Source organism: Mauremys reevesii, linkage group 21, assembly GCF_016161935.1.
Source record: "Mauremys reevesii isolate NIE-2019 linkage group 21, ASM1616193v1, whole genome shotgun sequence".
Taxonomy (NCBI): domain Eukaryota; kingdom Metazoa; phylum Chordata; order Testudines; family Geoemydidae; genus Mauremys; species Mauremys reevesii.
The window spans coordinates 7,000,254-7,026,881 of NC_052643.1; the positions used below are offsets into that span (position 1 = coordinate 7,000,254).

General features: G+C 46.3%; 1 protein-coding gene across 13 annotated transcripts in view; it reads right to left on the minus strand.

The window, feature by feature from the left end:
* The window catches only part of KAZN (kazrin, periplakin interacting protein), a 725,211-nt gene that overhangs the window by 174,313 nt on the left and 524,270 nt on the right, over positions 1–26,628 (minus strand). The window contains exon 1 of one of the 13 annotated variants that reach the window (XM_039508730.1): positions 7,355–7,434. The exons of the other annotated variants lie outside the window; for them this stretch is intronic. Within the exon in view, the coding sequence (XP_039364664.1) occupies positions 7,355–7,430 (76 nt within the window). The 5' untranslated portion in view covers positions 7,431–7,434. Of the gene's footprint in view, positions 1–7,354; positions 7,435–26,628 lie in introns of those variants that run through there. 13 annotated transcript variants of the gene reach the window in all.

Below are 26,628 nucleotides of genomic sequence, written 5' to 3' on the forward strand. Positions count from 1 at the left end.
CGAGCGTTCCAGTCCAGTGCTCTATGGAAACACTGCCTCTTCTCTACAAGCATACTGTGGTTGTGTTTGGGTTGCTAACAGAGTTGGTGGAAAAAAGGGGAAAGAAATCCTGAAAATGCTGATTTTTTCCATTTTGTCATCAAAATTTTGAAATTCATTCAGCCAGCTCTAATTTGTAATCATGAAGAATAAAGTTTGAAAAACAAAAACCCCTTCAAAAACTGTCTTTGTTCATATGTTTTAACTCCGACTGAATATAAAATGTTATTCAAGCAGATGGTAGGATATTATAAAATTAAAAATTTAAGTTTTTTGTGAGCACATGCAGGCTTTGTGTAACACTCTCAGCTAAGCGGGAGCCAGAAGTAATACTGGTTGACTTCCATAACACATGAAAACCAAGCAATAGATCAAATTTTACCATGCCAGTTCACTTCAGTAGAAGCTGTGGATTTTCTGAAGTTCAGGCCACTGGAAGAGTTTGGTGACCAAATTGGAAATAACTGATCTATATTTTTCTGAGACCACATTACTGGTTATGTGTTTCATAATGGAACCTCACACAGACAGTGAAATGAACTCCACAGATAAGGTGTAAAATTCTTTATTGCATCAAGCAATTTGCTATTGGACGGAACATTTTGTTTATGGGCGATTAGGAATACACAGCCTAACTGATCACGTCAAAGACACTGATCAAGACATGCCTCCCTTCCTGCTGGAGCTGTTTGTTTAAATGTTCTCAGCTGTCTGAGAAAGAAATCACGTTCACACAAAGAAAGCAGAGGCAGTGAAGCAGACAATACCGATGAAAAAAAGGCTTTTGAAGTGCTACATAAGAGATGCGATGGGTCAGTTTATAGTGTTACTATTTTGTCATGCCCACATTACACCGAGCCACAAGTACGCTCTGCTAGTCTCTCCAAGACAAGTGTCAATATACTTTTTATAGCATCCCACACCGTGTATTCAGTCTATGCCATATATATCCAACTACACAATTTGTTATTAGACTTCCTCTGTTCTGGTTTAGTCTCACTTGGTCCCCCCCGAACCCCCCATTTAAAAAGACGGGGAATCTAGTGTTATGGCTAACTGGAAGTCAAGAGCCAGGTCATAATCCCCAGACTTCTTGTGCGATCTTAAGGAAAATTATTTTCTAACCTCTCTGAGCTACCATTTCCCCATCTGTAAAATGGGGTAATAAGAGTTAGTGACCTGTCAGGGTTGTTGTGAGGCTTAATTAATGTTTGCAAAGCACACTGAGGCCTGGTCTACAGTACAAAATTAGTTGCAATGTTATTGTAGCCATGTTGATCCCAGGATATTAGGGTGGGGGAGGCAATATCTTTTATGCTGGACCAATCATAGCTATTATCTCACGCACTTTGTCTCGCTACAAAATTAGGTCATTTAACTACATTGCTCTAGTCTGAGAAAAAGTTCACGCCCTGTGCAATGTAGTTAAGCCAACCTAAACCGATCCCATTAGGTCAACAAGCTGGCCACCACCTCCAGATGGAAGAGCTCCTTCCATCGCCATAGTGTCTACACTTGTGGTGTCTACAGCTTGGCGCTGCAGCTGTGCTGCTGTAGCATTTCCAGTGTAGACATTCTCCTCTGAGATCATCCAATGGAAAGCACAATGTGTTTATTTAGACTCACCAAAATGCTCCTAAAACATTAAGTGCAAACTTTTTGGCCAGCCCCTCAATATCTCTAACAGGCCTACCTGAGTGCCTAATCCAAGCACACCCAAAAATCTTGGAGAAGTTTGTCCACTTTGCATTTGAGCCATTTCCAGTTTTGATGCAAAACACATAAATCTGTCTAGATTAGCTTGAACTAGGACGCAGTGTGATTTTAGAAGGAAACTCAAAATCACGCAGGTTTCACACCGTTTCAAGTTCATGCGCAGTCGATCTGATAGCTTTCATGACCACTTCTGTGACATAAACAAGACAAAGACAAACAGGGCTATAAGCTGCACTGGGTACACAGACATTCCAATAGAGACGCACAAGAGAGACCAAGTTCACAGGACTTGGATTAGTCTGCTGGGGCAAAGGTCATAGCTCTTGCAGAAGAGGTTTGACAAGCTAGTCCCGGGGAGCAGCCTGTGGTATTTATGCGAGATACTGAGAGAGAAACAATCAGAGATCATTAAAAAGAAAAACAAACGATGACACATTTTCTGGAAATCGAGCAAGGGGATGCACAATTGTGTTTTCTATGAGATTACCAACGGCTGCTAAGAGTAGATATTTTATAACTAGGTGTAGAGGGGCGAATGTGCAGCTGGGTGGCTCTAAGAGCACAAAATTTTGTGGCTGTTTATGGAAAACACAGAGCAGTACAGTATATTATAGAGGGTCCATACTCAGTCATACAGAGGGAGCAGCACTATCTGCAATATGAGGAAATTGCTGGGACAGCATATCGATTAGTAAAGATGAGAACAGTGAATTTTGGTGACGGGAGTAAAGAGTTAAATAGGAGGTAATTCTTCTTATTATGATTATTATATGTATTGTGGTATCACCTAGAGACCCTTATCAGAGCCCGGGAGTCTCATTGTGCTAGGTATATACAAACCATCTATCATACTTCTATGGCCCCCTGCACTGCAGTATCTGAGTGTTTTCAAATATTAAATGTATTTATCTTCAGACTAAGGCCATGTCTATACGTACAGCGCTGCAGGTGAAGACGCTCTATGAAGACGTCGGGTGAAGACGCTCTGTGCAGACGGGTGAGCTCTCTCCCGTCAGCATAAAAAACCACCTCTGTGAGCGGCAGAAGCTATGTCGAGCTTCTCCCGCCAACACAGCGCTGTGCACACGAACGCTTATGATGGTGTAATTTATTTTGCTCAGGGGGGTGGAATATTCATACCTCTGAGCGACATAAGTTTTGCCGACATAGGCTGTAATGTAGACATAGCCTAAGTGACTTGCCCAGGGTCATACAGGTTATCTGTGGCAGAGTAGGGAATGTGGATCTCCCACGGCCTATTTGGCACCCTAACCAGTGGACCAGCCTTCCTCTCTACAAACACATAATGAAAACATACCCCCCCTTTCTCCACAGTGTCCTAATCAACACAATAAACATTGTCAGAGGGAGGAGGGGGATTTAAAGCCAAAGAGGGTTTGGAAAAGTTTATCATCATTTATTACAGGGATGAGTGCATGGCTCAAGGGACAGCTTTTCAAGGTGAATAAGCAAATTTATTGTCATGCAAACTAAGCCTTGGCTGGATGAAGAGAGCAAGCAGGAATTTTAAAAGAAAAGGATAGAACTGTTTTATGGATGAGTATAGACAAAATGGATCAGAGTAAGTGGTGCCAATAGTGGCAAGGGGATGCTAAAAAAGACAACACTATTTTGGCTGAGGCTCCAAGCACAGCTTGGGTGGAAGTTAAAGACAATAATGGCTGTTTTATTGTTATATAGGACTCCTCCTCCTCCTTCCCCGCACCAGCAGCTCAGAAAAGCAGGTGCAAGAAACACTTTCATAGATTAAAGAGAGGCCTATAAGGAGGCATGAACATTGGCTATGGGGGATTTTATCACTCAGGGGATTTGAACATAATTTCAGAATTAATGCATGCATGTTCTTGTGTTGTTTATACAAATGGGGAAGACAAGGAGACAGAATGGGCTGAGGCCATTCTAGGCTTATGATAGTGCTGAGAAAAATCAAATACATATAAGCTGGGGTGTGTCAAGCAAAAGTTAGCCACATTAAACACATTGTTTTTCTTTAATAATCAGTACCACTGCTTGGAAAAGGTTCACTGGCCTGAAAGCATTTACCGTGGTCCCCCCGGGCCTGCTTTTGGAATTATAAAATCACACCATTCTGATTACTATCTTGCTTTCATCCCCACTCCTACTTCAGTCCTGAGCTAATTTTAAGTAGGCAATTTCTCAGGAACGACTTGTGTAAAAAGCTGAATGCCTTTCCCAGCTGAAAGCTGAGGTTTCAAGCCCGGTTAATAAAATGGTCTAGTCAGTTTCGGTTTTGCCTCTAGTCAGTTGCTAGACAACCTTACTTTCAGGTTCTCCTGACCTAGCAAATTGCTGCAGGGGCAAGCAAATAAACCAAAAGAAATGTCATGGAAATATTTGGATCTAGTCTTTGTAATTTTTTAAAATAAAGTCTAAATGAGGGTCCTTTTAAAGTTAAGGATAAAGCTGAAGTATTCCACATGAAAAGCAGAAGACAGAGGATGAGTTGCAAAGGAAAGTCTCTGAAGCAAACAGAGTGCAAGGCTTTCAGGCAATGGAACAGAGCAGGTGGAAAGATGGAAGGAGGAGATCACTGCACAATCCATGGACAGTGGGGCTTAAACTTAAATGGGCAGCTATGCTGGGCCAGAAATTCCTAGAGGAAACCACTGAACTGCCAGAATATTTGCATTGGTCAAAGGCTTGGGCAGAGCCAGAACTATGCACGTTAGCTTCTTGCCTGGCTTGTCCATCTCTCATACAATAGAGGACAGAAGACATTGAAAGACCTAATAAGCTAAGCTTTAAGAATTAAAAACTAATTCACATTGGGGGGGGGAGGGAAATGGAGGAGGATATTGTTCAGGAAATTTTCATCATTGTTATTTTTTAAAGCAAAGTAACTAAATTAATAATAAATCAATGCCCTCAATGCCCATTAACTACAGTATCTGAGAGGATCAAGCACTACTATATAAAGATGGTGAAGGAGGAGCACGATGTTTAAAAATCTCTTGAATACAGTGGGGAGGTAAATTATTGGAGAAAATAAGAATCTACAAATGTCCACTAAATGTTAGGGGGTTCACATGGGAATGTAAACTGATTTAGTCCCTCTTACCACACCAACTAGGATTAATGGTCAAGGTCTCTGAAGACTAAGCAGCAGGTGTCATGCTCCCACTGACTTTCAATGATATCTTCAAGGATCCCTTCCAAAGCTGAGCGCTTTCATCCCAAAAAGAGGCGCCCCACTCCATATTCAGACACTTGAATAAGTAAGTGGCCTGATTCTCGGAACTTGAGAGCCAAATCCAAGCAGCAACCCTTCCTTTTAGGGTTTTTAATCATATAAAGCTTCTAATATTTCTGTTGAAAACACTGTCTGCTCTTGTTTCAAGTTCCAAAAAGACTCTCAATACTACAGATACGATGTCAAACTGACTCATATCACAGACAACACTTGGAGTAACGTAATAAGCCACAGCACTAAATTGTAATGAACCGCCCGCGCTACTGGTTGGTCTCAAGATTGCTCACCTGTATGTCACATGGCTGATTCAGCAGAATTCTTACTGTAGTTCAAGCAGTAAGATTCTGGTGCTTTTAGACCAGGAAGATCTAGGTTTTATCCCCATTATTTCCAAAAGAGAAAGTTGTCAAGCATGGTGAGAACCATGAAGTCAGAGCTACGGTCAACTATGTTACAATCCTTTGTGTATGTGTGTACACACACACACACACACACAGGATTATTATCTATAGCTCCTTTGATTTCAGGAGCTTAAACCGTTCTACAAATCTAGTGTACAGGGAGTTTTCAGAAATTATATTCACAACCACAGTGCGCATGTGTATATCTCTATATAGGGATATGCACCCTTGCAGATGCAATGTAGACTATTACAACTACAGCAGTACACCTAGATAACACACACACATTATTGCACTATCACGGGAGTCACACCAGCCTCTATTCAGCACGAAGCGGCTGAACCCTGTACAAACCCTACACTGCAAGTTAACTCACACTGCCCGGTTCCTGTGTTTTACCAACTCACTGCATCTGCTTTTTAAAAAACAAACAAACAGGATGATGTGTTCACTGTTCAGGCAATCAGATTCTCATTTTGGCTACACATTCCCAGCCTTCTAAGTCTGAACGGAAATTGGCAGGTTCCTTATGCGGTGGGACAGAGTCCACCACAGACTGTTTCATAATGACTGTACTTTGGGATAGGGCTAAGGGGGAGTGAGGAGGGAGGAGAGAATATGGGAGATAGGGCAGGAAAACTGGAATATTGCAAAGACTCAACATTATTTTCCACTCAAAATAAAGGGCCGGAGCAATGAAGCTCCATCCATTTACATCAGCTGAGGAACTGGCCCAAGTTCCTTAGGGGCACTTTATGTTAAGATTTTCATCTGATCCACAGGTTAATCTGCATTTGAATGAGAGCGCAACTACACAATCCAGGCAGCCTGGATACAATTCCTCACCTGCATCTTCCTGTAGCCCCACATCTGAACTACTCACAAGCACCGTGCAATTCAAACAGAGGGTCAACTTGTAACCTTCCAGCCTGCTCGCAAGCAGTTTATAACCTTAAACTTCTCTTCTCAGGTTTCTGTAATGACCTGAGATGGGTTAACTAGACACAAATCAACCTAACACCACATGTATCTTCTCAGCACTGTAATTTCCCTTTCCGAGTTGGTGGTGGTGCTCGGTTTGAAAAATGCAGCAATTTCCCCATTTCTAGCCAATCTTTCAACCTGAGAGTATAAAAATTACAAAGAAGTCAGTTATTTCTAACCCATTTGCTGAGCAACTCGGCAGTATCAGAGGGGGAGTTTACGAATTGTCTTAAACAGTTCAGAAAAAAGAAAGCCCTAATGTGCATTAAATGAAACTGCAACCAGCCTCATCAGAAGCAAAGCCAGAGAGCAAGATTACCCAAGGCAAAGAACGAACTGCCTCTCCATTGCTTTAAAGCCAAGCACGCCGCAAACTGGATTTTATAATCCCATCACCGTACAGTGATCGCTACAGTTTTGAAACTAGCAACAGGACAGTCATATTTCATACATATTTGACTGGTTTTCTGGGCTGCTGTTCCTGGAATCAGCTTCCCAGACTGAGCACTCACCTTTCTTTTAATATTGCAGTGACCAACAAGAGGTATCGCTTCTGGCCTTTCTGTTCATGAGCCTCAAATGGTTAAAAGAACCACTCCGCGAGTTCACCACTCATTCACGAGTTTTAAAAGCAAGAACTTTCCCACACAGCTCCCTTTGAACATCTGCAACCCACACATGCTTGCGTTTAACAGGCAGGGTTGCTGATTTTTTTTTTTCCCTTTTCCTCCCACAGGCACAGAACTTTCCCCAACAGCAAAGGAATGAAGGAACAGCAACTAACCAGAATTCTGGAGGACTGTTTGTTTCAATTAACAACCAGCTTGGAAAAATCACTGGGCGTGTAATGACCCAAACAACAGGCAGGGCCTGAAAGGAGGACTCACTCAATCAGCAATTTTCACAAACGCACACACAAGTGTTGTTCCAAACTCTCCTGACCCGCGTCTAAGGCAGTGCAGTTCCACTGGGACAGACATACCTGGCTTGCTCTCCTCGCTGTCCGATTTCATGTTGGGAGATTTTTTGGCTGCCCTGCGAATGGCTGGAGATTGCATTCTGTCACTCTCACTCTCCTTCCCCAGCAGGGCAGGAAGTGCAGTGTGCTCTACCTGTGCGGCTTGGAATTTGACCCCTTGGCAGGTTGCTGACTGTGCTAGCATGATGTCACGGGCAGGGAGGTGTGGTTTTCCACCCCGGGGAGGTTTCTAGGCAGAGACTGAAGGTGCACAGAACAGGGAGGTCAGAATTCGTGGCTTTTAAAAGCTCTTTGGGCACCATCTCTCTCTGCCTCTCCCTAACTCCTGATTTCTGAGCTAATTGTTGTCACCACAACTCACCGGGTCAACTTTTTGCCGAGTCCTGTAGATGACCTTGTCGGTGACACTTTGCAGAAAACAGGAGGGAGAGAATTTAGCACTAGCTGCCTTATATTGGGGAGAAGGATTCTTCCCTTTCCAACTTGTTCTTCAAAGAAAATAAGTCAATATAATCAAAATCTGTCATATACTCTGCAGCTCCCGTGTGATTAATGAACTCTATTAGGTTACTCTTATGAATAACACAGGAGGATCAATAACTCGGCAGGCAGCATAGTCTAGTGGATAGGTCACTAGACTAGGTGACACAAGCTGTATTCCCAGCTCTGCCTCTGACCTGCTGAGAGACATTGGGCAAGTCGTGTCCCCTCTCTGTGACTCAGTTTCCCCACACACACCTTGTCTTGTCTATTGACACTTTCTGCTCTTTGGGGGTAGAGACTGCACTGATTGGGGTGTTTAGGCATCAAAAGTGCCCAAGTGACTTAGGCTCCCCTAACTCCAGTTTTCAAAAAAGTGACCTAGGCAATTTACCGTCAACTTTCAATAAGGATGAGGCTCCTGTGTGCCTAAGAACTTGTCTACATAGGGGCGCACAGTAAAAGTAATCCAAATGAACTAAGGGTGTGAACTGAACGTGTCTTAGTTAAACCACATTATGTGTGTGTGAACTGAACACTTTTCTTCAGAATTAAAGTGACCTTAATTTAATTGAAGTGAATTAACTTTAATCAAATTACAGTCACTTTACTTCTGAAGAAGAGTGTCCACAAAGAGGTTTAACGCAATTTAAAAAGTTGATTCAGATTCTTTTTCGTGAGTGTCCCCATGAAGACAATCCCTTTCCCTACGGCAGTACCAATAGCAAGGAAGGGTAGCAGCAGCAGGCTGCCTATACACTATTCTCCAAGGTCCTACCTATACAATAACTGTGTCTATACTACCCCTTTCGCTACCCTATTATTGCCAACAGTGCAGCTACATTGCTAATAACAATGGTGAGGAAACTGAGGCACGGGGCGGTTAGCTTCAGCCACGTCACACTGTCTTGTACATGAGACACTGGATGACTCAGGCTCATGAAAGTGGACTATCCAGCCTTGTGGGTGACTGGCTTGACTCCAGTTTAGTTTGGTAGCGACTGAAAGCTGTTACCGGCTACTGGCTGTTTGATAGCAGACTTTCACAGATCAGTTTCTAGCGGATAAATATCTGCAACACAAACCCACCCCTTCCCACTGGCAACTCTATCCCAGAATGGAGGTCAAGGCGGAATGGCTCACAGAGCCTGAACTCCCCCTGGAAACGGGGTCTCCAGGACAGGTTTGGCACACTGCTGTAGCTAGGGTGACCAGACAGCAAATGTGAAAAATCCGGGATGGCGGTGGGGGGTAATAGGAGCCTATATAAGAAAAAGACTCAAAAATCGGTACTGTCCCTGTAAAATCAGGACAGCTGGTCACCCGAGCTGTAGCCGTGTCGGGGGGAAGCTTGCCCTGCCACTGATAGCTCTGTACCCGTTGTGAAGAGCAGGGCCGGCTCCAGGCCCCAGCGCAGCAAGCTGGTGCTTGGGGCGGCCCCTCATGGAAGGGGGCGGCAGGTCTGGGAATTCGGCGGCGGGTCCCTCAGTCCCTCTCAGAGGGAAGGACTGGCCGCCGAATTGCCGCCGAAGAATGAAGCGGTGCGGGAGAGCAGCTGCTGAAGTGCCGCCGATCGCGGCTTTTTTTTTTTCCCCCTCTCTTTGCCACTTGGAGCTGGCCCTGAAGCGGCGTTCGTCTAGGGCAGCTACCCTGTCCCCTTTCACCAGCACTAAATTCATTAGCAATTTTTGTTGGCAGCGGTACATGGCTCTACTGGTGCATTCCACCTCCTAGATGGGCTACAGGAGGCCGTCACCAAGCAGGAAGGCAGGAGATGAGCCAACAGAAAGCGAGAAGATGGCATGGGAGCGAGGGGGAACAGATACCACAGCAACCGAGTAAGGGAGGGAAATGGAAAGGTGCCTATATAATATAACGGGAGGGTAAAAATACATTGTAGGCTGAAGAGGCCACATATGACTGGGAAGAGGTCAAAGGGAACAGGCACAAGTTGTTACATTTTCTGCCATGATTTGTTTTTATCATTTAGGACGTTTTACAGCTCCTGCCCTCAAAACCAGGCCCTGTTTGTAATTTATCTGCCACGTCGAACAGGTGGAGAAGACAGACATCCCTTGGGGTGCATGGATTTAGGTCTGTCTCTTTACTGCGCCTTGTAATGGCCAAAGTGGAGTAATAATACTGATTGATTGGATGGGTTAGGACCCTGGACGGGCAAACACATTCCAGCTGCTGAGATGAGGTCATATGACCTTGTTTCACACTATTGTCCTGCTAGCTGCTCAAGGCTGGTCTGTGATTGGCCGAGTCAAGGTGACCTGACACTTTTTGTGTCTAGCTCACAACATGCAGACTTCTTACAAAATAGCTCATCTGGTTTATTTTACATTCTTCCCCACTCCCACAGGGCCAGCTTTATGCATAGGCAACGAGAGGCAGCTAACCTGGCTGCACCATCCCAATGGGCACTGGAACACTGCTGAGGTCACTCCCCTCGAGGCAAGCTGAGTCCAGAGTAGAAACGCCACAAGAAGCCAACGTTTCAGCCCCAAGGAGCTTACACAATAGCCTCAGAAACCCAAATAACCACAGTATATTGCCCTCTTGCAGCCCCTTCCAGCCACCAAGCTGCCAACGATGGTGAACTAAGCCTCACAGCCTGCATGGCAGTAAGTATATGGGGAAACTGAGGCACAGCAACGTGAATTGACTTGTCCAAAGTCACACAGTGAGCAGCAATGCCAAGAACATAACCCAGATCTCCTGAGTCCCCGTCCCATGTGCCTTAACCACAAGCCATGCTCCCCCATTGCAACGAATGCAACAAGCTAGCGTGGGATGAAACGAGGGGTCAAAATCTTTTCTTCTATATCCCCGTCTTCTCACAGTCAGGACAGGGGGCATATAACCAGGAGTGGTTATCACTGAGGTCTCCCTTCCGAGAGTCTCCTGCAGACGTGCCTCTCTATACCTCAGTCACATCTGCCCCAGAATCTGAGCCGTGCACATCACAAATCTCTTAACTAAACAGTAAGAGCAGTTCCCAAAATCAGGATCATATTCATCTCGTTCCTGCTTCTTCTGCTAGGAGTGCACTATCTCCATTTCACTCTCCACCAGCTTCAGGGGCGCTGGTCGATAAGATTATGTCATTCAGAGCAGGCATCAGCCTTTCTCCCTGTGACAGCCCATACCGTATCATCAGCAACAGTCCAACATCCAGCAGGCTAGGTAAAGATCACCTTTGGATTTGTCACCTCACAGTCCTGTCTCCTCTCTGCCCCACAGGAGCACGGTAGGCATACATCACACTACCCTCCTGGAAGCTTTTTGCAGTCGGTTGTAAGGCCTCTCTCCCCGGCTGCGAATTTACAATCAGGAGGAGCTCTAGGACACTGGTAGATGCATCCCGCATTGTCCCTTTGCGACAGCTGGAGTATTTCCATCGAGCCAGCCAGCAGAGCTGGGCCACAGGGTTCAGATTCAGAACCAACGACCTCCAAAGCCCAGAGTCATTTGGATCTGAGAGTTTGGTTCAGACCCCTTCACCAGCCACATGTGCTTTCTGACACGAAACAGGCTGTCTAGCCAGCCCCCACAGACAGGGGATCCATTATGTACGGGGCTTGCCTGCGACTCAAGACTAACATTCCTAAGCCTCCGTGCTGCACGCTGACTTCACACATTTTTGCAGCAGCTGTGCATGTGAGCTCATTTTGCTCTTTGTAAATAAGGCTGTAATCCCGTGCGGGGCCACCCGTATTTCCCGGGCTCGCCGCGGTTATGAACCAGTTACTGACTATAAAGAAAGAGGGGAGAGAGAAAGAGAAAAATAAAAAAACCTCTCCCTGTCTCCACATTATGGTTTGAAATCTAGGATGTGGAATTACTGCCTTCCCAGGCGAGGCCCCGCTCTCTTCTTGTTACGACTCGGGTCAGACAATGACCCGTCACCCTGACCCGATGCTGACATGAAAGAAGGCAAAAGAGGTGACTGGCGACAGCTAGGGGAGAAGGTCAATTGGCAGTTTCCATTTGAAACATCCTCTTTCCCAGGGGCTGAGAGAGAATTTGGTCATTTTAATCTGCTCCAGACTGGCGAGATGGATTTTCTAAAATAGGGAGAGAAATAAAATTTGAAGGGTTTGTTTTCTCTTCTTTTAAATTATTGCTACTTTAGAGGCGTCCAAAAGGTTGTCTTGATCATATTCTGTTATGTTTTAATTTTTGTTGGTTTACTGTTTTTAATTATCTATCTATGGTATTACCATGGCCTCCCTCACCATAGTTTCTGAACATCTTGTGATCTGTAATGTATTTATCCTCACCCCACCCATATGAGCAGGGCAGGTCTATTATACCCAATATTCAGATGGGGAACTGAGGCACTCAGAGGCTAATGGACCTGCCCAGCGTCACACAGGAAGCCTATTGCAGAGCAGAGATTGCACACATTATTCTGTTATTCAGAGAGGAGTGAATTCCCAGCCATGGGAATACAAGTAAGGGCTTGATCCTGAGAGGTGCTGGACAGCTGCTACTCTAATGGGAGGTCATGGTCACTCAGAAGAACTGCGTGGAGGATGAAAGTTCTGTTTCACGAAGGATTTTGAGATTTCAAAATCTGGCTTCATTCTGAATGGGATGGAAATTTTTGAAATTCTCCATGAAGGAAAGTTCAGAATTGTTTGTGTATTTGGGGTCAACTGACTGTTACCTTTTGAGAAAACCTAAACGTTTCATTTCAATTTTGACTTTAAAAAAAAATAATTGTATTACAGTAGCAGATACAATACAGAACAAATAAAACATTTTAAATGAAAGGTCATTTCAAAATGCATATGGAATAAAATGTTTCCGTTTAACATCTAAATGTCCTCTTTGGACACGGTTAGCACGCTCCCAGCCCTTTGTTCCCAAAAAGGGAGTTCCAGTGAAATTGGCCTGATTTGCAAAGTATTTTGATATCACCAGAACAGCACATTCCGACAGAATATGGTTCCATCAAAGTTTCTCCAGCCAGCGCTGGTACTCATCACCCTGCCTTATGTGTATGATCCTGCTAGTCTGGAGTTCCATCAATGCCCACTGAAGCCCATGGGCATTGAAGTCTATCCACAGCTCACAGGACGGGGCCCTCAATGATCTTGTGAATTGCAGTGGATGGCTTGCGCAGCGAGCGTCTCAGGGGTGGATCAAACCTGCCTTGACCCTTTGTTGTAATAGTAACAGGAGCGTCTGTGTATGTGCAGTGTTTTCCTACAACGCGATGTTTTTTGCCAGCATCACAGCTGCTCTCTTGCAACTTTGGGGATTAAAGACGAACTGGGAAAAATACTGTGGAATTTTGAACAACCTTGCTCTGTTTCCTTATAAAACTCTTTGGAAGTGGATTTTGTTTTTGTTTTCTCATTTTAATAAGAGCCAGCTCTGACCATCTGCCTTTCTTGTGCTGTCTTGGCTGGTGAGTGGTGTTTGGCTTGGCACTGCCAGCCTGGATGCTGACATGGTGGCACACAACTGGCCAATGCTTGACATCACTCGCGTTGCTGATGCCAAACGATTCTAAGCTCCCCCAGCAAAGGACTGCTAGTATCCGGCCTTTAACCCTTTCAGGTGTTCCGTGGGAAAAGGCAGCGTGTTTTCCACAGCTGAGTTTCCCTCCCCTCCACTTTCTGGTTGCCTTGATGGTGACATTGCAGCAGGTACCCCCTCTGGCCACATTCTGCGCACACAATGATCACACCCCTCGGGCAGCAAACCTTTTCCTCTGCCTCTTTCCCTCCTCTCCTCCAGTCAGACTCAGTCACCGCTGATGCTCTGCGTCCATCTTCTCTTCTCTCCTACTAGGCCTCTCCCGGCCTCACCCCCAATCTCCGATTCTCTCCACTCTGCTTTCTTTCTCTCCTCTTCCCCTCCTGCCCTGACACCCCATACCTCACTTTCCTCTGTTCCAGTGGATACAGAGAGAAGGGGAATCAGTGTTTCATCCTCCCTCAAATCCTGTTCATCCTTCACTGGTTATTCTCTTTCCTAATGTTTCTAGCCCCTTCTATTTGATGCTCCTTCCGCTTACTCCTGCTGATGCTTCGTTTCCGCCATCTTCCCACTCATTTCATGCTGATTCTTCCCCTCAGTTACCCTCCTCTCATTCTCTGTTGATCCTCCACATCACCCCTTCCCCTCAGTCCCTGATGCTCTTCCATCTCCCTGCCCCCTTCAGTCCCTAATCAAGTTCTACTGTCTCTTCAATCCTTGCTGGTGGCTCTGCCTTTTCCCATAGTCCCAGTGATACTCCATCTTTTTGCTCCCCAGCAGTCCTGGGTGACACTCTGCCTCGTCCCCTCCATCCCAAAAGACAAGGCCTGTTCTCTCCCCCCTGGATTCACTGGCCGGCCAACGGTCTGGACAACACTTGCCTCAGATTTCTACAGGACAGTTGCTAGTGTACGTCGGAAAAAGTTAATGCTTTGAAACGGAAAGGAAAAGTAGAAACAAGCAGAGAGACCGCAGACCTGCCACATAGTTCCACAGCCTCCGAATCTCTCTGTAAATGGAGCTAGTCCAGCCGTTAGTCAGGTATTTGAACTATCCCAGCTGCCCTCTGAAAACAGCAGGATGCAGTTTCTGATCTCCTATCAACCAGGTAGGGAGTAATGCTACCTGAACAGAGGAGCTGTACTTCTGAGAAGAATGGTCCCACAATGCATGTGCTGATCAGCTGCTCAGAGTTCTCACCTTTAGCCTTAGGTACCTCACATACCCTCAAGGCAAACCTGCTATTGCTAAGACACCTGCCGGCAGCATGGCTGGCAGGACATTCACTGCATAAATCATCTCTACCTGCCAGTAATACCACTGAGCAGGTTATGAGCCAGAAAATCTTTGATCCTGGTATATATCCCTTGCCAATGTGTTACCTCCCATCTCCTATTGTTTGCATAACCCTTCTAGTGATGCATTGTGTCCGAAGGCGTCATCTGCAGAGTGAAATCGCCAGGCAGTTCTTCATGCAGGGTTACCTTGGCTTTCCAACAGCCAAGTGCATCTGCACCGGAGCACCAGCAGCTAAATTCAGATCCCCACCTCCACACAGCAGTTAACCCAATCCAGACTAAACAGGGAGTGCTGAAGTCCACAGAACCCCACACCAACACGACAGCTCGGTTACACTGATAACGCCACTCACTTCTATGGATTTGCACCACCATAATGGAGATCAGAACCTGGTCCATGGTGTTGGTGAGCCACACAGGACTTGTCTTGACTTTAAGATAGTGGTGGAAGAAAAAACCCCAAAACCTTATGGGATCAGATCCAGCAGAAGAGGATAAGCCATCTCAGAGCTAATGCATGCCATTCGCCAGTGTTTTCTGTAAGAGGTAGTGGTGCTTAGCTCCCTATAACAGGGTTCTGATATGTTGCCTGCTGAAAGCTGTTCAGAACACCACAATAAAACACGTATATTCATATACATATATTATTTTGCGTAGAGACCGGACCATTTTTTTCTATGCAAAAGAATAAATGGACACAAATTAGACATGAAGAATTATAACATTCAAAAACCAGTGAGAGAACACTTCAACCTCCCTGGACATTCAATAACAGACTTAAAAGTGGCAATTCTTCAACAAAAAAACTTCAAAAACAGACTCCAACAAGAAACTACAGAACTGGAATTAATTTGCAAATTGGACACCATCAAATTAGGCCTGAATGAAGACTGGGAGTGGACGGGTCACTACAAGAACTAAAAACTAATTTCCCCATGCTAATTTTCCCCCTACTGTTACTCACACCTTCTTGTCAACTGTTTGAAATGGCCCACCCTGATTACCATTACAAAAGTGATTTTTCCTCCTGTTGATAATAGTCCACTTTAATTGAATTGTCTCATTAGAATTGGTGAGGCAACTCCCATCTTTTTGTGTACTATGTATATATATCTTCCTACTGTATTTTCCACTCCATGCATCTGATGAAGTGGGTCTTAGCCCACGAAAGCTTATGCCCAAATAAATTTGTTAGTCTCTAAGGCGCCACAAGGACTCCTCATTATTTTTGCTGTTACAGACTAACACTCTGAAACCTGGTATAAGGAATTACGCTGTTGCCAGTCCTCACCTAAGTCTTTACCATGCACTTGAAACTCCAGTTACTGTTGTCCCAACTGTCCCAGTTGTCCCTGACAGAGAGGAGGACCAATGTTATTAACGTCACACTGAGATGTGAATAACAATGTGCTGTGCCCTTCTCCCATCGCTGCCTGTTGCATTACAATCAAATCCAGGGGTGGTTCTGCTTCCGCAGCAATACTTGTGCCATTACAATTACATAGCTATGAACCTGCCCAAGAACAGATTCTTTGCAACCTAAATCAAAGGTGCTAGGCTCCTCCCAGGGGGGAAAAAAAAAGTCACATGGCTAAGACTGAAGGAAGGTCTGGGCTTGTATGTTTGTGGCACTGACTAATTGTGGGCTTTTGTTAGCCAACTAGCATTAGTCACATCTGCAGAACCAATACCACTATGCTCCCTTGTACTGTGTCTATCTATATAGATATAGATAGCAGGGGCTGACGAGGTAGTCAGCTTTTTATTTAATGATACCACCTGTACAAATTTGCTTGCCAGTTCTTAACTGGTTAACTGATTAAAAGTCTCATGGGAAAGTGTATAGGGAGAAGGTATTGGCTAATTAAATTACTATGGATGCAAGAAGCTTGTTAGGGTTTTTATTTGGTATGCCTGGGTTTTAATTTGTGACTGTGACCCTGTGATCCATCATCTGGATACATTTCCATTCAGAGTCTTTTGGGTCAGGGTCTTTTTCCTCTCTCTTTTAGGGTGAAAAAAATCCTCCATTAGCTGGTTACCAGGGATTCCTGCTAGATAAGGAGATGCAGAAGTTGTCATGGTGACAAGATGATGCTCTTCTGCTTGCTGCTGATCGAACCAGCAGTTCACAAAGATGAACAGAGCCATCTCCTGAGACACCATGTGAAGAACAGATGGGTCCTAACAAGCTTCAGGCTTTGAAGGGATTTCACTCCAGCTTCGGATTGGATGGTGGGAAAGAGGCCAATGCAGTTTATACTTCATGGTTAAGAAAACCCAACCCAGCCGCATGTGATCTTTAAAGGGCCCGATCCTGTGATGTGCTGAGCATCAGCAACCCCCAGCGTCCAGCACTAAGTGAGATTGCCTTGAGAACTGGGCAAACAGGTCCAGAGAGCTGAAGGAGCATTCAGATGTCTGGGAAGCCTGAGGGAAGGTCACAGGCAGATGGAGCAGTTGTAAACCAATGTTATGCAGCCCAAATAGCATATGCATGTCCATGAAATTTGTCTTGCAAAGCAGAGCCTCAAATAGCAGAAATGCAGGCCCAGCCTTAAAAATTAGGCAATGACTCTGGAAATGTGTCTTGCCCACCTGCTGGTATTATGCCTTGGCAAGTTTTACTTTGACAGGCAGGGTGTAACTGGTTCAATGATCAGAAGACACGATCCAGATACTGTGCTGGGGATGGGTGGTCAGGGAACGGTTACCTGAAGCACGATCAGGGCTTCTAGGGAACAGGATTCAAGGCCAGGTTCGTGGTAAGGTTGCAAGCCTCAGAGTGAACCTGGCCAAGTTTCATGCAAGCCTGGGCTAATTTGTAGCTTGAGGTAAAATGATTTCCACCCAAAACCAGGCAACGTTTGGCAGTTTCGGCTGAATTTCACTTTGATATTTTTGGGTTCATTCCAACATGAAGCTCAAAGCTAAAGTCAGCGGAGAAAGTGTGAAGGAGAAAGAGGTGAAGCCAGAGGGCTAGAAACTCATCTAGCAGAAAGTGGTAGCTCCACCATAGTCAAGGAGAAGAAGAAGGGCCTTGTGGCTGAGACTCAGAAGATCTGGATTTGATTCCTGGCTCCACCACAAGTTCTCCGTGTGACCTTGGGCCAGTCATTTCACCTCTCTGTGCCTCCGATCCCTCTCTGTAAAATGGGTGAAACGAATCCTCCCTATCTCCCACCGCTTGTCTAGCTCTCCTGTTTAGACTGTCAGCTCTGTGTCTCTCATTACATGTGTTTGTACAGCACCCAGCACAATGGTACTGTAATTCCAATAATAAATTATAACCGTTTACACTAAGGATCTAGCCCAGAACATGCCAACTCATGTAAAATGCAACCATAAAATGGCCCATACAAAATGGTGGAGCTTCACCCAGCACTAACGGCCGCTATCAAACCAAGACAGGTAATCAAAAGCTCGAGCACTGACTTCCACTTGAAAACAGGAGAGAAAATCGTCAGTGTCCTGGAAGCTGAGAAGTCTGCTGATGAAATAAATTACCATGAAATTTCAAATTGGATTTATACTTTGCCATTTGCATTTTCCTCACAACTGCCTCCTAAAGGTGTCCTATGGGCAAAGAGGTAGAAGGCTCCTGTGTAGATATCTATATAACCCTACAGTACCTTTCGTGAGAAGCAGAGCAAATTAACCTGGTCTTAAATTCACTAGGTTTCTTGCACCATAAACCTAGAATGGTGTCTGCTCTCTAAGGGACCAATTATTATTTTTAAAGTCCTTATTTTCTCAATATTCTTCCCCTTCCTTGTCCTGTTAGTTCATTCTAAATAGCTCATTCAAACAAAACAAAACAAAAAAGTAGAGGGGTTTTAAATAAAGTTTTTAATGGGAAAAATAACTTTTAAAAAAAATCTGATCAATATTTTAAAAGGAAAGGGAAAGCGTGTGTGTAATACAGACACACTCATCTCTTTCTCTCCACACACACACACACACACACACACACACACACTAAGATTCCAGAAATGTCTGTGTGTGAAGCCATGTGTTGAAAGAAAGAAAGAAAGAAAGAAAGAAAGAAAGAAACTTCATACACAGAGTGTAACATTCCTGGAATCTTATTATAAAGACGAAGAGAATAGGACCCTGTGTCTGAGGAGAAGGAAAGGCTAAATTCAGTGTAAGATTTGTATTATGGTAGCTCTTAAGAGTCCTCATCCGAGATCTGGGCTCTGCTGTGCGAGGCATTGTACAAACAAATACCAAGAGACGGTTCAGCTAACCAAGTGCACCTGTGTCAATTGATTTACTTCCAGCAAATCCAGTACGTTGTGGTATGTTACCTGTATGGAGGTTACTAGTATTTTGTGACAGAGGCCCAAGTCTAGAAAGCTGTTACAAATCAATGATCTGTCCAGTGACTCATGGCAGAGTCTTCAAATCCAAAGCTAGGATGAATTTGCAGCAGACTGACCATGGGTCCAGAATGCCCGCATGACATGCTGGGGGCAAAGGTTGGTCAGCAGAAGCTCAGGAGCCCAGCACGGCTGCCCCAGCGGCACCAATGCTGCTTATCCAGCAACAGAGAGACGCTTGACAAGCGACCCTGAATTTATACTGTGACAGTGCACCGACAGCGGTGAAGGTTGCTAGTCAGAATCCAGGACATTTATTCATCTATAACATGCTTGTTTTAATTCCCTTCCCTCCTGCTTCGTGCTGGCTGGGGAAAGCAGTAGAGCCTTTCATTCCTCTAGGTCAGGCACAACAACCTCATCGCCAGCTCTGTTTCTGAACCCAGCCTGTGCTTAGGAGGAGGAGGAGGATGGCGTGTTCTGTCTCTCCGGCCTCCCTCACTGGCCCTGATAGCCCAGTGGGATCTTCCAATCTGCAGCTCTTAGGACGCAAGGACAGCAGTTGGCCATTTGCCCTATGGCAGGGAATGTGATGCGACTTCCTCTTGGGGGCAGTTGCCTGCTGACTCTAAAATCCAGTGACATCCAGAACAAGATCTTTGGTGTCTCTTTCAGTGCGGGTACCCAAAACAGAAGCATGAGTGGTCTCAGAGCTCTGTCCCCTGAAAGTTAGAGGCTTCGTATTCAAGATGCACAAAGGGTTAATCAGATAAAGACAAGTTAAAAAGTACAGAGCAGTATCTAGCTCAGGTATGGCCACCTTTAGAGCATGATGCAAAACTCCTCTCTTTGTAAAGGGACAGGTAATGGTCCCAGCAGAGTTCTCCTGAAAAGCGGCCCCCAAGGGTTAGGAGAGGGGTGGAGTGGCTGACTGGTGGTGGTGAATCTCAATTATGGAAATGACGCCTAGGTTCTACGGTAACGAGTGCATTAGAGATCACAGTTCAAATAGGTCAACTGTTCCCCGTTACATCAGTGCGAATCTGGAGTAACTCTAATGACATCCAGACGGACAACGGTGTGACCGAGGAACTCTCTGTGTTCTGAAGTGCTTATTAGAGCAGTATCACCAAGCAAATGCTCCGCTCCATCCCCCTTGTGTATGGAGGCCGTGAAGTCACGCCAGAGTCACACAGGTTAACAGAGCAGAATTTACACCCAGCGAGTAGAGGCGGCGCCCTAGCTCAGGGTACAACAGCTCACGGGCCAAGTTCTCTGTTGGTATAACTACTAATTGCAATGGAGTTACGCCACCCAACAAGTGGACCCCTCATGAACGCATTCCCCAGGACTACCGCATGCTTCAAAGTCAGGACGCAACAACCCATGATTCAGGCAGCAATCTGATTTCCTGGATTGAACAGCAACACGGAAACAGTCCTCATTGGGCCTAATTTTCAGTTCCTTATTCAGTCAAGACTCCCACTGCACAATGGGCATTTTTGCCTGAGGAAGGACTAGAGAAGTCAATGATGCACGTTACGGGTAGCAGGAAAAGAAATCAGCGGAGTAACATGGAGTTCCTGTGGGCTTTCAAAGCTGCAGAACTGCAGTGACACAGGACTCCGCGGCGTCAGCTAGGAGACTGGATTCCCAGCGCTACAATACAGCAACAGGAGCCGCAGCATCAAAGAAAAACACACTGGGGCGGATTCTCCTCTCCGTGGGCCTATTCAATTCCCATTAATGCCTGTGGGCATTCCAGGAGGGAGGGCAAGAAAGGGATTCATGGATGCTCGGTATGGTAATTACAGCCAGCCTGCCCAGACTGCACTACTGTATTTCTCTTCACTTCCTGGCCTACCTTGCGTGTCCTGTTGCTGTGCCCTGTCAAACAATCTGGAAGCAGCTGCATTTCCATGGTGCTGTATGTGTGTAGTCCATGAAGTGCTTTGGGATCCTTTAGTGCCTTTTCCCTCTATGTGCTGTATGTCTTCCTCCTACCCTTGAAAAAACCTGATTTGCTGGGCTAATGGACAGTTTCTACCCAAGGCCAGATCTGGGCAGCTCCATGGACACACCAAGAGGGGACGTAAACACTTGGGTAACAGGACAAAAGACTGACTGCATTACCCATCCCACCCCGCTGCAGGGAACCAGCTTTGCCATTGCCCCGGAGATTTACCATCACAGGGTCCAGCCTGAAAGATGCTAAACTCCTGCTGCTCCCCCTGATGTCAACTAACTTCAATGCCAGTTACAGTGCTCAGCACCTCTCAGGATTTGGGCTGGGATATTCAAAGAAGCCTAAGGGAGTTAAGCACCCAAATCCTATTGAAATCCAATGGGAGTTAGGTGCTGAATTCAACTAGGCAGAATATCCCAGCCTTGGCCTACAAGGGGCAGACATTATGAAGAGAATGTTCTAAGACAGAGGTGGGCAAACTATGGCCCCCGGGCCACATCCGGCCCATGGGACTGTCCTGCCTGGTCCTTGAGCTCCCGGCAGGTGAGGCTATCCCCCAGCCCCTCCCCTGCTATCCCTCTTCCCGCAGCCTCAGCTCGCCGTGCCGCCGGTGCTGCGAGCTCCTGCTGAGCAGTGCGACAGTGTGGCTGACTCCAGCCGGGTGGTGCGGCTGCCAGACATGCTGCTCTGAGTGGCATGGTAAGGGGGCAAGGAGCAGGGGGGAGGGGTGTTGGATAAGGTGCAGGGTGTCCCCAGGGGCAGTCAGGGGATGGTTGGATGGGGAGGAAGTTCTGGGAGAGGCCTCAGGGGATGGGGAATAGGGGTGGTGGGCTCGGCGGGGGAGGCCCGGGGGGCCGGTCGGGGGGGGGGGGGTGTGGATAGGGGTCAGGGCAGTCAGGGGACAGGGAGCAGGGGAGGTTAGATGGAGTCCCAGGGGGGCAGTTAGGGGCAGGGGGTCCCAGGAGGGGGCATTCAGGGGACAAGGAACACGGGGGATTGGATGGGTCAGAAGTTCTGAGGGGGGCAGTCAGGGGGCAGGAGGTGGGAGGGGGCAGGGGCCAGGCTGTTTGGGGCGGCACAGCCTTCCTTACCCAGCCCTCCATACAGTTTTGGAACCCCAATGTGGCCCTCAGGCCAAAAAGTTTGCCCATCTCTGTTCTAAGAGGAAGAGGTTTTGCACAGGAAAAGCAGGGCAAGGAGGTAGAACCCAACCCCTGGTGCATAGCACAGCCAGCGTTATGTGTATGCACCACTTGCATCACACTTAAACCCCGTCTTGATGACTGAAGTGGTGTGTAGACCTCGAGCTAGTTGGGGTGAGTTTCACCCCAAGAACAGTGCAGGTGGTCTTTGCAGAAACTGATCAAAATGATTTCTGGCCAAAGAAATATCCATCAATCAGGCTATAAAAATCACATGGCCTCTTAATAGCAAATCGTTTGTTTTCCCTGGCCCCCTGCTCTGCTTTACTGGAACTCGGTGAGTAACATAATTTGACTTGACTTTTACTACAGAGCATTTCTTCCTCTTCTAAAAGACCTGCACAGCCGCAAGGCCAACAAATGTGAAAGAAATGGTATTATCCCTAGGTTGGATCAAGAGCAGCAATGACATTTAAAAACAACATGATCTTTATGTTTGAACAGGTAACTTTAAAGAGCAGGGACACAGATTCTTTTGTTATCCCTTAACTCTGCTAAAAGGGACAATGACAAGAAAAAATGATATTAAAAAACCCTTACCAATATTCATAATGCAATAACATTTTGGATCCTCATCAGCGACAGAGAGGCAGCGTGAGCTAGTGGATATGGCACTGGACTAGGAGCAGAAGACCTGGTTCTGCCACTGATGTACTGTGTGACCTTGTGCAAGTCACTTCACCTCTTTAGGAATGTCTACACACTTACAGCAGAATGTGGAGTACAGGTATAAATAACAATCTAGATGGTGAGGCATAGTTTAGCAGAGTAGAGAGCCCTACAGGCCTGACCCCCACAGCATATCTACCTCACACAGCTTGCTACACATCCAAACAGTGCCTCCCATATGTACACTACTATTTTTAGCAGCATGGCATCCCAGTGCTGGAGCCTTTCCCTGGGGCCAGAGCCTTTCCCTGCAGCATGTAGCTCCACATGCAGTGCCTGTACTCTACACACAGCCAAGTGTAGACGCAGCCATTGTGACTCTGTTGCTCCCGTCCATCCCTTGTCTGCCTTGTCTAGTTAGACTGTAAACTCCTCGGGGCCAGGACTGTCCGACTGTGTGTTTGTACAGGAACTAGGACAAGGGGGCCGTTGGGCCTCTAGATGCAGAGGACTAAAATACTTTAGTTTAAGTCAGTGATACTCAGACCTCAGTGGTTCAGGAGCCAAATTAGGACCAACGTTACTCAAAGGAGCCACAGTCGTGTGAATTCACGGTCTCATTTACTATAGTACTATAGAGTGCAATGTAAACAGTATGATGGGAAATACTTAGTTGATGTATATTTTTATATATATTCTCACAGCAAAATAATTGACCAAGTATTATTCCTTTATCAACTACAATTGGTTAATAACATAGTAGAAGCCTCCTGACTGGTTAATAACTTAGGTTGATTAATAATTAAATCACAGAGGGTTTTAATATTGCGTGTGCAAGGAGCCGAAGGAAACCCATTAAAGAGCAGCTCAGAGACTCAGTCTGAGTATCACTGGTTTAAGTCATTGGGCTCCACACAGGGAATTTGGGTGAAACTTAGTGGCCTGTACTATTCAGGAGGCCAGACTAAATGATCTAATGGACCCTTCAGGCCTTTAAACTCCATGAAGCTATCAAACTATGCTACCGGAATACAAATCATTCATACTAATGAGCCAAGCATTTCTGAAACTCCTTTTTGGCTTTTTGCCACCTGTGCTGTTTACTTTGCACACAAAGGAACAGATCCGAGGGTTAAATCTAAATCCCACCACCAAACATTCAAAAGGGATCTGAATTTATGCTCTAGCTTGGGCCCATCTCTAATAAAGCCGACTGAAAAGAACCTGCCTGCTATTAACCTCATTATCTTCTGGAAACACTGATAAACGTGGGTCTGGTTCTGTGAAGCGCTGAGCCTCACTTCAACGGGAGAGGAGGACGCTCAGCATTTGGCAGACAGCGCTTGTTACAGGTAGAACCCAATCCCGGAAGGCGTAGAGACCCTTCCTCTGAGATGCTTAGCTCCCTCCACTGCATTGACTTCAATGGCGTGGCTGGCGCTGAGCACGACGCAGAATTGGGTCCCTACATTCGGTACAGTTTGGTTTGTTCAGTGAACAACACAAGCCCGTTTAGGATTCACATTCTTTGCCGCCAGCCCACAGAAATAGTTTTGCAAATGACCAAAACGTGGCATTTTCCACGAGTTTACAACCTGCTCTTGTCACTCAGAAGTTGAACGCTTTACAAAAACAAGGTCTCGGGTTTGTTCTCGACACAAAAATGTGACTAAGCAGCATAGCAGTGAAAGAAAGGTCATCCCATGGGGAAAGGAAGACATCAGCCTGTGTTAGAGGCAGGACTGAGTGTCAGCCGTGAAAGCAGCAGGGAGAAGCAGGGAAATTGCCGGCGGCATCCCAAAATGACAGCTCACGATTATGAAATCATGAGATTCCTAGATTTGTTTTCAGGAGGAAGGGATCGAGGGGGAAGGTGAACAACACAGGGAAATGGATTTCAGTTATTTGATTAGTCTGTTCTTTTTCTTAAAGAGACCCTCACTATCAAGAGTCAGGGCTCAATTTTCAAAATTGTTCTGTGTCTTTGTTATTCAGGGGAGCTGGGCCCTTTGGAAAACTGGCCCTGAACTTACGGAACAAACCCCACAGCCTGCTATGGTCCATGTGTACTTGAGGCCAGCCTAGGTAAGCAATGTGCTCCTGGCTCTCTCTCTCTCACACACACACACATTTGGGGTTATGTGGTTCTGGTTGTGTCCACTGTAGAAAAATACACAATCCCCCCCCGCCGGTGAAATTTATATTTGGGTTTAGTCCTGATATGAAAGCCTCTCAAATACGAGCCTGATTCTGTGAAGGTGCTGGATGCTGATGTCAACAGGTGAGGAGGACACTCAGCATTTTGCAGACAGCAGTTGTTATAGGTGGAAGCCAATCCTACAAGGCACAGAGGCCTTTCCTTTGAGATGCTTAGCACCCTCCACTGCATTGACTTCAATGGCATGGCTGGTGTGGAGCACTTCACAGAATCGGGTCCCTACACTCGATACAGTTTGGAGGAGCACCTGACTCAGTGACACTTGATGGGAACAGCCCCTGACACCAACACCGCTAAAACTAATGCACGGTAACCGGGAGAGTCAGAACCTGGTGCGGCTGGGTCTGGGTCAGGATCCAGCAGCTCCAACATCCCACCCGCCCTTCCTCTCACTAGCAGAGCCTCCTTTTATTTTTGTTGTTTTCATTCCCCAGGCAAGTGAAATGAACCAAAGGAACAAACTAAATGGAATGAAGGAAAGTCAAACGAATAGCAGGCAGGCCAGCCACAGTGAGCTCATTGCCCAGGGGAACCTTGCGTCCCGGCAGGGCAGGGAGGAGGGGCCAGAAGAGACAAAGGTGCATTCAAATGCTCATTGAATAAAAGGGTTATGTCATAAGCATGACTCACACCTTCACCTGCTGCAACCGCAGCTGTTCATCTGCTCCACTGCATCACCGGCTCGTCCTGAGTCCTCCCACTCCGGCCTCCCTTTTCACTGAGCTGCCGCCTCCTAGCTCCTGACAGCTGCCATTCACGCCTCTTCCCTGACCTAGTCCTGCCTCTGCACACTGCACCTAGTCTGCTGCAGCCGCTGTCCACCACGCCTCGGCCCAGCGGGCAGCCACCCGTTCTACAGGTTGCAATAACATTTTGCATTAGTGACGCAGGCCAAAACATGCAAAGTCTGTGTGGTCTGGTTCCACGGTCTGTTTGACCGGGTTTGGTTTGGGTCCCTCCTCCCTGGACCAGGAGGAGAAAATAAGGCCCCTACTACTCAGCTGTTTACCAAAGCATTTGTTGGCGTCTGTGAAGAAGGAAACCCTTGCTAATTCATTAGCTATGCCCCCTGTTCCGAGAAATCCAGCTCGTCGTTATCTCTGTCTAATCTTTCCAGCTCAATCAGTGAGTGTCCCTGCAGTGCCCGGATGGCAGATACTCTACCTGGCAAACAAATAAAAATCCTTGAAGTGAGCAAAAGCTTAAAACTACCCAATCAAACATGTTGTTGTTTATTTGCATTCAGTGTGTGAGTTTAGAGTCCAGGAGAGGCGCCAGTTGGAAAACCCTGGAGAGCGAGAACATCTGTTTATCCACAGAAAATGGGCAGCAGAAGTGCAAGGCTGTTCCGCTAATGGGCTTCAATCCTGTTCTGGAAGGACCACATCTAGGGGTTACAGGGATGTGCATTCGATGATTATTATTAATTATTTGAACTACAGTAGTGCCTAGAGGAACCAAGTGAGGTCAAGGACCCTCTGTTCTATGCACTGTACAAACGCATAAGCAGCAGCAGTCCCCGCCCCAGAGAGCTTACAATCTAAATAGGCAAGACCAACAAAGGGTGGGAAAGGAAACAGCAGCACTGAGAGGGGAAGTGACTTGCCCCAGGTCACAGAGCAGGCCAGAAGCAGAGCTGGGGATAGACCCCCCCAGCTCCTGACTCTGACTCATAAGGTGTTT